General features: G+C 38.9%; 1 protein-coding gene across 1 annotated transcript in view; it reads right to left on the reverse strand.

Moving 5' to 3' along the window:
- Window positions 1–8394, reverse strand: part of Znf268 (zinc finger protein 268) — a 21738-nt gene extending 13344 nt beyond the window's left edge. Inside the window, 1 exon segment of the mRNA XM_013503577.1 lies at window positions 6992–8394. Within this exon segment, the coding sequence (XP_013359031.1) occupies window positions 6992–7274 (283 nt within the window). The 5' untranslated portion in view covers window positions 7275–8394.
- Between the last annotated feature and the right edge of the window lie 3590 nt (window positions 8395–11984).

The raw sequence follows: 11984 nt of genomic DNA on the forward strand, positions 1-11984 counted from the left end.
GGAGCCCTGCCGCTCCCGGAGAACTCGCTGCCTGGGCGCAAGGCGCGGGGGGCTTGGACAGGTTTTTAATGGCTTTAACATAAATACAGACAAAAAGTCAAACATACAAAGGGATTGCTGGTGTAGCTCAGTGGTATAGTACCTGCTTAACATGTGTAAGCTATGGGTTCAATTCAAAACATAAATCAACAGAAAATAGGACAGAGGGTTGTATCCATAAACCACAACAGCAAAATTTGGAGGTCAGAGAAAAGGGAGAATGAGTACAGTCTATCTAGATGCCTCAAAGTAACATAACGACTAGGGCAATTAACAGAATACTAAGAGAACACAACAGCAAATCAGGTTTGGAGATAGCACATCAGAAGATCTTAATACTTCACTCCAGGTTTACTATGAAAATGCAAGCAGTTTTCCTACCTACTAAATCTGACCCCCCTTACTAATTCAGTACACAACCAAATTTTTTTTCCAGGAACATCAATTCCCATTGGTACAGTACCTTCCCTGGTATGCAGAGAGATGAACATGGGCACTTCTGACTGTAACTATGGCTTGGGCAGAAGTTACTGAATATTACATGGCCTTACAGTAAAAGGTGTCCCCATCAAGAAGATAGGCAAGTGAATAACCTCTCCCCTTGAATCGCATTGCTCCTGTATCTGGTTGTCACCTCTAGACATGCAGAATTCCTGGGAACTGAAGCTATCCTCACCATAAATCCTATCCTTTACGCTCCAATCCTTCTGTTGCTGATACCACACCTGTCCATCTGGAGATGCTACACTCTGACTTCCATCACTTGATGTCCCAGGAACTCTAATGCTTATGGCTGAACACTCTAAACTAACAGCAAAACTAAGATTATGCTTGGAACCTCAAGGGAGAATTTTAAGAATTAAAGATAATCAGTAAAATATACCAAAATGAGTGACTACAAGATAGAAGATAGCAATTCTTAAAAATTTAAACAGGATTAAACCCTGTATTAAATGTAACTACTGGCTGTAGCCTGAAGATGATCCCTGGGAAACCAAATTTGCACCAACAAAATATTCTGAAGCTACAGAAAAGCATCTTCACAATAATCATCCCAAGTAAACACAGAAGACAACAGAAAAGGAAATTATGCTCAGAGAGCAGAAGCAAGGGTTAGCTCACCTCACTGTCAATAAGCCCTGGCAAAGGGAGAGAGGAAAGGAGAGTGAAGAAAGGGAAAGGAAAGGAGAGGAGAATGATGGTGAGAGGAAAGGAAGGGAGAAAGAGAAAGAAAAAAAGGAAAAAGAAAGAAAAAGAAAACCCAGATCTGAATGGGAACAGGATCCTAGACTTTCATCAATGCAGAGTGAAGTAAGAGCTGCACAGTATTTTTAAGAAGCATGCACTTGGGAGCTACCTAGCCAAAGAAGTGGACAAAGGCAGACACTCATGTTTTCCCAGTGGCACTGCCTTATTCCTGGTAGGCAGAAACCTGGTTTTCCTACCTGAATCATTAAGTCCGTGTTCAGAGAAGTGCGGACCTGTCCCAACCTCACATCCAGAAGTGAACTCCACTCTAAACCAATTGTCATAATCCCAAGTCCCTTACAGAGCCTTCTTTAGGCAAGGGCATGTTACAGAAATCTAGCCTATAGGACATGCTTAAGTCTGCAGGTGGTTTCCTGGGATAGGTCTTAACACCTGAAGAGTCATGAAGAACAGAAAGCCCTTCTTATTCTGTTGGTCACAATACTGCATGTATCTGTGTCAGCTGGAACCATAAGAGCCATGGAGGTGCTATGATTTCAGTATGGTCTGTCCTTTCCAAAACTTATGTTGAAATGTAGTCCCCAGTTTAACAGTTTTGATAGTTTACAATAGGTGGCTAGGACATAAGATATTTATGCAGGTCTTGCTCTTGTGGAGCAGGGCAAGATACCATGAAAGAGGTAGTTCCAAGTGAGGATGTTTCTTATGTTTTGTTTCTGTCAACTTGTCCTTCCACTTTCTGCCATGTTAGATGCAGCAAGAAACCCTGGACACATGTGGCTGCCTGGTCTTCAACTTCCAGCCTCCAAACAGCATGTAAACATAAAGATTTCATTTATAAATCACCTGGCCTTGGGTATTCTTACAGCAGCACAAAATAGACTAACTTAGCAGCAGAAAATGGACTAAGCTAGAGGCAATCCAAGGAAAACACTAATAGAAGAGCAGGGCAGAAAAATCACTCTTCAGTGATTTACTGACTCACTGAGTTGGCCTTCCTTAGGACCTCTGACAGTGGATAGCTATAAACCACTTCTTAAACTGGTTGGTGTAGGACTGATCAAAAATTGCAGGTGAAACAATACTAATTCTACAGAGGCTAACTGTCCCTGTATCCTATCACTGAATACATTAAGTCCCTAACTGGCAAACATTCAAGTTTCAAACCTTTGCAGGTGTACTGCATAAGACACCCTTTGTTGGCTTGCTAATGAATCCAACTTATGAACAATCCTTCCAGAAGAGAACTCATTCATAAGTTGGGGACTTACTGAAAACCGCATTTAGGAGATGTATCTGATAGTGTCATCCAAGGTGAATTAGTATAAAAATAGTAACTATGGCAAATAAGTACATACTGTCATCTTTTGAAGTAAAAATTGAAAAGATAGAGGCTTTAAAAGACTTATTTGTAAAGGATTAAAATGCTAAGAGCAAGACTGCTAAGAGTAAATTGTGTATAAAGGAGATTCACTCTGGTTCCTGGTGGCAGGAAGCATCAGAAACAGAACACACTGAGAAAGATGGAGCAGGGAGAGAAATGATTCTAGCTTCTAAAAATGAGGCAAGGGAGTGGCAGGGACCAGGGAAACAGCCAGTGGATCAATCAAACCCAGGACCAAAGAGCAGAAGAAAGATGGGTAAGGCTGTCAATTACCAGTAAAGAAAAAAAGCTTAAAGCTTCAGAGTGGAAGGTCCCATGGTTTAATGTGTCCCCTAAGTGTTCTACTATGGTTCAGATCCAAAATTTCCTTCAAAAGTCTTGTGTTTGGAGGTGAGGCTTGGTTGGAAGAGCTAGGAGGTGTGGCTTGGAAGGGCATATTCTCATCCCCGGCGTCTGCCTTCTGTCTGTGCTTCCCAGCTGCCATAGGTTGAGAACAATCCTCAGCCATGCCCTTCTGCCATGCTCTTTCTACCTCAGAGCCACCAAGTATGGGCTGAATCCTCTAAAACTGTAATGCAAAATAAACTTCTGTAAGTTGTAGATGTCATTTATTTTGTCCCAAATACAGGAAAGTGATTAATACATGTCCCTTTTAAAAGTAATGTTGGGGCTGGGGATTTAGCTCAGTGGCAAAAGCGCCTGCCTGGCAAGCGCAAGGTCGTGAGTTCGGTTCCCGGTACCGGAGAAAAACCAAAAAAAAAAAAAAAGTAATGTTGATCCTCAGACAAAGGACTAATATCTAGAACATATAAAGCATCGAAAAAATCAGGACCCCCAAATTTAAAGACCCAGTACAAAAATGGGCATCTGAGATGAATACATACTTCTCAGATGAAGTACACAGTAAATCTATATATTTAAAAATGTCCAACATCACTGGGGATGCAAATTAAAATGCTGAGATTCCATCTCACTCTAGAATGAATGACTATCATCAAGAAATCAACCAATAATAAATGCTAGCAGGGTTGTAGGGGAAAAGGAACACTTCTCCACTTCGGTGTGAATATAGACTGGAGCAACCACTGTGGGAATCAGTGTGGAGAATCCTCAAGTAACTAGGACTAGAGGTTCCATTTGATCCAGCTATTCCCCTTCTTTGTATGTGCCTGAAAGAATTAAAAGCATCATACCACAGCAATATATGTGCACCCATGTTCATATAGCAGCACAGTTTGTAATAGCTAAATCTTGGAAACCCAAATGGCCATCAACTGATGAGTAGATAACAAGGATGAGGGTTTTTCTATACAATGGAGTACTACTCAGTTATAAAGAAGGATAAACCTGAGACATTTCTAGGTAGAGGGATGGATCTTGAAACCATATTCCTAAGTGAAATAAATCAGACACACACGTGTAAATATCACATAGTCTCATGTGAGAAACTGAGAGTGTAAATAAGAACTAAAATGTACAACAGATACTATGAAATAGGAAGAAATTATTCAAAAGGAAAGGGGAACTAGGGAGGAAGAAGGGGGAAAGGAGGGAGGGAAGAGAAAAAGAGAAAGGAAGAATAAAATGGAAACAAACCTTTGTAAATAAGGAGAGGAAAAGGGGCTAAAGGGAGGGGAAGGGGACAGGAAAACAGAAGCTGGATATATCATGTACAGGTACAAATTCCCTATGATGAATATGATTGTTATGTATATCTAAATTGTACCAATAAACTTAACTTTTTTTTTCTTTTGAGACAAGGTCTCACCGTGCAGTTTAGGATGGCCTCACTTTGTAGCCCAGGCTGGTCTTGAACTCATAGCAATCCTCCTGCCTCAACCTCCTGCGTGCTAGGCTTAATTTTAAAAATAAATAAATAAATAAATAAATAGTAACAACTGTTAAGAAGATAAAAAAATTAGAACCCTTATATATTGCTGATGAGAATGTAAAATGGTATAGAAAATAGGCAATTCCTTTAAGAGTTAAATATAAAATTCCCATATTCTATCCAAAATAATTGAAAATAGAGACTTGAACAGATACATAGGCATTAATAGGCATTATTCACAATAGCCAAAAGGTATAAATAACCCTAATGTCCATTAACAGATAAATAACTAAACAAAATGTAGCATATATAGCCAATGGACTATTATTCAATCATAAAAAGTGAAGTTTTGAACCTTGAAAACATGCAAAGTGAGCTGAGCCAAACAAAGACAAATATCGTTTGGTTCCACTTACATGAAGTACCTGAAATAAGCAAATTCATAGGGACAAAGACAGATACAGGTTAGAGTTACGGAGGAGAAGGAAATTGGGAAGTAATTCTTAATGGATGTAGACTTTTGTTTGGAATGGTGTAAAGGTTTTGGAAGTAGTGGTGATGTCTGCACAAGATTGTAAGTACGTCAATAAATTATATATAGGTTGAGTATCCTTAATATGAAAATCCCAAATCCCAAATGTCCACAAACTTTAAGAGCAGCAAAAAGATGCTGTAAATGCAAAAATTCCACAGCTGATTCCTGTGATGTTTTCAGTCAAAATGTAGATGCACTAAAAATATTTTAAAAATTACCTTCAGGCTATTAAAGAGGTGCATATGAAACAAACAAAATTCATGTTCAGACTTGAGTCTCTTACCCAAGGTATCTCATTTTATGTATATTCGAGTATTCCAAAATCTATAAAAATCCCAAATCTGAAATAGTTTAGGTCTCAAACATTTTAGATAAGGTATGCAGGGTAATAAAAAATATGGTGAATAAATTTAAAAACATTTATTACAGTGAGGGACACAGTGACACCAGTCCCCTTCACAATGCTCCTCCTTGCTTCAACACACTTATCCCATTGTTCTTGTCACTTTTTGAAGCAGTTCAGGAAGTCCTCTTTCAGGAGTAACTTTAGTTGTGCTCTCATGGTTGCCTTGACATACTGAATCAATTCATGGTCCTTAATGGTCGTTTTGACTTTGGAGAAGAGCCAACAGTCATGTGATACTAGGCCTAGGGGTAATGAGGTTGAATGGGGAACACCATAATGGTTTTAAGAGCCTGCCTTTCTGGTACTCAGCAGCAACATTCCCTATATTTTTTATCACACTCTGTAAAGACACTCATGGAGGAGGACTTCTAGAACTGCTTCAGAAAGTGCAATAACTATGGGGTGGGTGTATTCAAAGTGAGTGGGAGTGTCGGCTTAATGGCAATGTCGTTCATTGTAATAAAGTTTTTAAACTTAAAAAAATTAATGGTGAAATCTAACCCTTACTGCTGTGATATTAAGAGGTGGTGCGTTTGGGGAGGAATTAAGCTATGAGACCTCTGTTCTCCTGAATGAATTACAGTAGTGCCTTATGAAAGAACTGGAGGAAGCGAGCTTGGAATCTTTTGGCAACTCTTTCTGTCCCACACTGTTCTTCCCCTCTGGAGGGTGCACCAATAAGGCACAATCGTAGAAGCAAACACCAGGCCCTCATCAGACATGGAGCCTAACTGGACTTGCCAGATTTCAGAACTGTAAGAAATAAAGTTCTCTTTGAGAAATTACTCAGTCTGTGATGTGGTACTTTGTTAAAGCAGCACAAATGCACTAAGACAGAAGTCTTTTAAAAGCTACAGTACTCATCCTGGAGATGTGGCAAAATACTTGCCAAGTGTGCACAAGGCACTGGATTCTACATCCAGCACCATAGACAAAAAAAGCAATATTAAAAGGAAACTGAGAATATTAAAACAAACAAAAAATTCTTACTTTGAACTCAGAGAGAAGAGCAAGAGGACTCGGTGGAGTATCACAAAGGCAGGCTCCACACAGGTCACTGGAACAAGGGAAGCAGTGAAAGTGTCATACAGTGCAGCAATGTGATCAGAATGATACTAAGCAGCAGAGCAGGCATGGAAACAGCAGGCTCTCCCAGGAGGTTTCAAAGATAAGGAAGAAAGTTGGAACTGCAGTTACTGAATTTAAGCATACCAAACTTAAATATATTTAGATATATAAGTATATGATGGGCTGGGGATTTAGCTCAGCGGCACAGCGCCTGCCTGGCAAACATGAGGTCGTGACTTCGATACCCAGTAATAACAACAAAAAAAAGGTATATGACACATGATTTCATACATGAAGTCACATCATGACTGAATAAGAGAAAGCAGAAATGTTTGCTCAAATGAATAATAAAATGAATCTGTTACTCAGAAAGAAAGAAAACTGAGGATGCCACGAAGGAATGAGATTAAGAAAACACAGTTATAAATGAGAGAAGAAAAGTACAAGAGGAGTACATCACATCAGTGTCCAAACCAGCTCTGAGTCAGAGGGAAAAGATCTGAACCTCACGTCACTCACCTGGCCGGTCCTGATGTGGAATCTGGGCCTGCACCATCCACAGTTCCTCTCCTTGTTCCAAACTGAAGATGATATCAGGTTGGGTGTGTTGATACCCTGAGCAGAGAAAATCACATATAACTTGGACCAAAATTACTTGGAATTCAGGCTGGTGTAAGGGGATGTGATGAAACCACCCTTTAGTAGTTTGACAAAGCAAAAACCATTCAATCAGCATACTCTGATGCCAGTGCGGTACTGAGAATACCTGATCCTTGAGTATAAGGCCAACATAATTCAGCATTTTATGGAAGCCCTACTTTCCAGCAACTGAGGAGGAGAAGCCTGAAGACTGTACACATCCCCTCAAGGAGGTTGCACCTTCCCAGGAAGACCAGGTTGCTGTAGTTCTCTAACATCACACTCCTGTACAGGCACTTTTGCATTGGATCCAGCAACTGCCACTCCTCCCAGGTAAAATCCACAAACACATCTATGAATGACAGTAGTCTCAAGAATGGAACATGCCAATCCAATCACAAGTTCTTTTACCAAGGTTCTGAAAAACAACAGGTTGCATAGGGGATTAATTTTTTACACTCCACTTTGTGAGAAATAAAAATTATATTGGAAACATTCACTGATGTGCACCCAATCAATCATCTTTTCAACAAATGCTGCAGAGGATGTGGAGTAACAGGAATTTTCACTGACTGCTGGTACAGCCACTTTGGAAGACAGTTTGACAGTTTCTTATATACCTAAATATAATCTTGCTATATAGTTCAGCAGCTGTTCTCCTACCTATGTGCCCAAATGAAGTGAAGTATTATATCCAAGAGAAAAAGAAAGATGATATACATTACAAATGTAAAAAATGAAAGACAGTATCACTACTGATCCAACAAATACGGAAACACTAATAGCTCTATGAAACAGACTTATTCATTAAAAGATATGTTACCAAATTCACTCAAAAATTTATCTATAACCTTGGGCTAGGGATATATCTCAGTGGTACCAAGCATGTGCACAGCCCTAGATTTGATCCCAGCACCATGACAAAAATAGATAACCTTAAGAGCTAATTCTATTAAAGAAATGGAATTCCAGTGAGACAGGATGACAGCATGCCTGATTACTATGAAGTTCAAGTGTTCACAGTTACTATCACTACTGAGGTACTAAGGGATGTCCTCAAGGATCTCTATCACTTGCTGAAGCCCACAGTGCATTTAGAGCCTGAGGATGTGGTCAAGCTCCATGCCCAGCTAGCTCTAGAGGAGCTGGATCATAAGAAACTTCCTGTTCCCACCAAGAAAGCTGGAGAAAGAATACTGTACTGCCACAGACAGCCACATGGGAACCTGAGGCAGGAGAATGAGGCCAGCCTGAGCAGTGCAATAAAGATCCTGGCTCCTGGGGCTGGGGATTTAGCTCAGCGGCAAAAGCGCCTGCCTGGCAAGTGCAAAGTCGTGAGTTCGGTTCCCGGTACCGGAGGAAAAAAAAAAAAAAAAAACCAAAAAAAAAAAGATCCTGGCTCCTAAAAATAAATAAAAAATAATAAAGATCAATACAAACATACACTCAGATTTGCCCTCACGCCATGTCCTTTAATCAACCTTGATTTGAGCCCCTGCCAATCCACTTTTGGTTATTTGTAGCCTCAGAACTTGTTGGGCCTTAAGACTATGAAAAGCCTGTGTCAATAAAAAACTCAGCAAAGGAACAAAATAATAAAGAAAAGCTAAATAAAGAGATATATTGTGCTCACAGGTAAGAAAATTCAGTCGTATATGATGCAAATACATCCCAATTTGATTTATAGATTCAGTGCAATTTTAACCCAAATCCCAGCAATCGTTTTACAAACTTTTCTACCTTACATGGAAAGGCACAGAAACTAAAACAGTTTCTAAAAAAAGCTATCCTAAAGTTTCTAAAAGAAATTTTAGAAATTCCAACTTTCTAAGGAATTTTAAACAATTCTAAGGAAAACCAAAGGAGGAAAGCCCCCACTACCAGTTTTAAACTTTACTACTTGATCAAGACAGTGTGGTAATAGTGAAAGATTAGACCCATAGACCGATGCACAGAAACATTTCTCCTGGTTTTCCACAAAGGCAATCTGATAGAGAAAAAGAAAGGCTCTGAAGCAAAAATAAAGCTCAACCCATATCCCATACCCTAGAGAAAAATTAATTCAAAATGATTCATAGACTTAAGTCTGAAAGCTAAAACTCTAAAAGCTCTAAAAAAAATAAGAGAAAACTTGTGTGCTTTCATTTGGGCAATGAGATTTTAGATATGATATCAAAAGTACAATCCATTTCTAAATATTAAAATTGAGAAAGTAGGCTTTTTGTTTGTTTGTTTGTTTTTTTTTTTTTTTTTGGTTTTTCTCTGGTACCGGGAACCAAACTCACAACCTTGCGCTTGCCAGGCAGGCGCTTTTGAGAAAGTAGACTTTGTCAAAATTAAAATATTTTATTCTGTGAAAGACAGTTCTAAGAGACTGAAAAACAAATCAAACATTAGAAGAACTATCCGCAAATCACTTTTCTGATGAAAGACACAATACATAATATGTGAAGAATTTTTAAAACTCAATGACAAAGGAATAGTCCTTTAGGAAATGGGCAAATGCGGGCTGGGAATAGCACTCAGCAACAGAGTGCTTGTCTAGCATGCATGCAGTCCTGCATTCAGTCCTCAGTACCAGAGAGAAAAAGGCAAATGACCTAACTAGTCACTTTATCAAAGATATACAGAGAGCCAAAACACATGGAAAAGAATTGCAAAAATGGTAGCTACTAAGGAAATGCAATTTAAACCACAATGAAATACTATTACATATCTACTTGAATGACAAAGTAAAAAATACCAAACAGTAGCAAGAATGAGAGCAGTAAGGACTCTCATTCATTACTAGTAGAAATACAATATGGTACAGCAACTTTGAGAAAATTGCTAAACAGAATTTTAGTACCCAATTCAGTAATCATGACCACAGGTATTTACCCAATTGATCTGAAAATTCATGTCCACACAAAAACCCACATACAAATGTTGATAGCAATTATAATCACCAAAAATTAAAAGCAACAAGACAGCATGGCTTACTATACATAAAGACATAGGAGCTGGGGATTTAGCTCAGCGGTACAGCGCCTGCCTGGCAAGCGTGAGGTCGTGATTTCAATTCCTGGTACCAGAAAATAAATACATAAATAAATAAAGACATTGTAGTGCTGGCATATGGCTAGAAAAACAGATAAGTGGAAGAGAATAGAGTTACACACCCCAGCCATATATATGAGTACTTGGTACTCTTCACAAACATGAACTCAATCCCAAATGCATGATAAATCTGAATAGGAATAAAACAACAAAGGCACATTTTTATATGAGTTTAGGATAAGAATAAGTTAATCAACTGGACACAAAATCACTAGCAATAAAAGAAAAAAAGTTATAAATCAGAGTAACAAAGTTAGAAATAGCTACTCATCAAGCTGGGCATGGTGGTGCACACCTGTAATCCCAGCACTTGGGAGGCTGGGGCAGGAGAACTGCTGTGAATTCAAGGCTAGCCTGGGCTACATAGTGAGTTCAAGGCCAGCCTGAACTGCATGATGAGACCCTGTCTCAAAAATAAAAATAAAAAAAGAAAAGGAAAAAAAGAAGTATCTGTTCATCAAAAGTAAGCATTACTGAGGCAAGAGGATCATTAGTTTGAGGCCAGCCTGGGCAATTTAGCAAGCCTCTATTTTAAAATAAAAATGGCTAGGAACGTAGTTCAGTGGCAGAGTGTCCCTGGGTTTAATATCCCCAGTACTGCATAACAAAAACAAAAAGTAAGCATTATTCTGGGCATGGTGGGGACGGGGATATAGCTCAGTGGCCCAGCGCCTGCCTGGCACGTGTGAGGTCGTGAGTTCAATTTCTGGCACCAAAATAAAAAGCAAAAACAACAACAAAAATAACAAGAAAGTAAGCATTGAAAGGGACTAGGGTGTAACTCAGTGGTAGAGTGCTTGCCTAGCATGTGCAAAGCCCTGATTTCAATTTCCAGTACTAAAATAAAAAAGAAAAAGAAAAAATAATCATTAACAGAGTGGAAAAGCCAAGCCAAAAAGAAAAAGAATAGAAAACGACAAATACTGAACACTAGTTAATGCTACACATACTGAAGTATTTAGAGAAGGAAGTTCAGATGTCTAAAATATGTTATGAAAACTTAAGCCTATGAAATATACCCAAAATAGGATGGACTAATGTATGCACAGAGGGATAGATACTGTGATAAAGCAAGGGTAGTAAAATGCTAACAGTAAATACTAGGTGGTAGACAAATGGTTGTTCACTGATAAGATCCTTTTGATTCTGCCCTATATATCAAAACTTTCATAACAAAAAATGTTTACACTAAAAGAAGCACCCCAGGTAAAATCTAAATATGGACTTTATATCCATGACCTAAAGAATCTCATATCCACGAACCAAAGAATGTCATAAAGATGAAAATCTGACATTAACTCTTGTTAAAATGAAAAGTCTAAAACTGAGGACTGAGGTGAAATCTGAGAGCATTACATTTTTACAACTTCTAGAACGACACACATTTTGTAAGCACACATTAATGAAAGAATACTTGTAAAACACAGAATAATTTTTGGTGGGTAAGGAAGGAGAAAGCAACTGAATATGTACAAATAAAAGAATATATCATGGTAGATATGGACCCTACATGAAACAGTCATGTACAAAGAGGCCGTAAACGAAGGCATGATTAACTAGGTAAGGACTGCCATCCCTCTCCCCACCAGAACAAAACTAATAATGGAAGTAGGAATAAACAAGTAGCTCACCCAGGATGATTCGGCTGCTCTTGGGAAATAAACAGCCACTCTAGGACTCACTCTGTCCTGTGACTCTTCTGCCTCTGCCCAGCTGCTATAGAAGATGTCTCTGGTCAGGGTTCCTTGGGCTCACAATGGATTCCCAGCCCTGG

Source organism: Chinchilla lanigera, unplaced genomic scaffold (assembly GCF_000276665.1).
Source record: "Chinchilla lanigera isolate Chin_1 unplaced genomic scaffold, ChiLan1.0 scaffold00081, whole genome shotgun sequence".
Classification (NCBI taxonomy): Eukaryota; Metazoa; Chordata; class Mammalia; order Rodentia; family Chinchillidae; genus Chinchilla; species Chinchilla lanigera.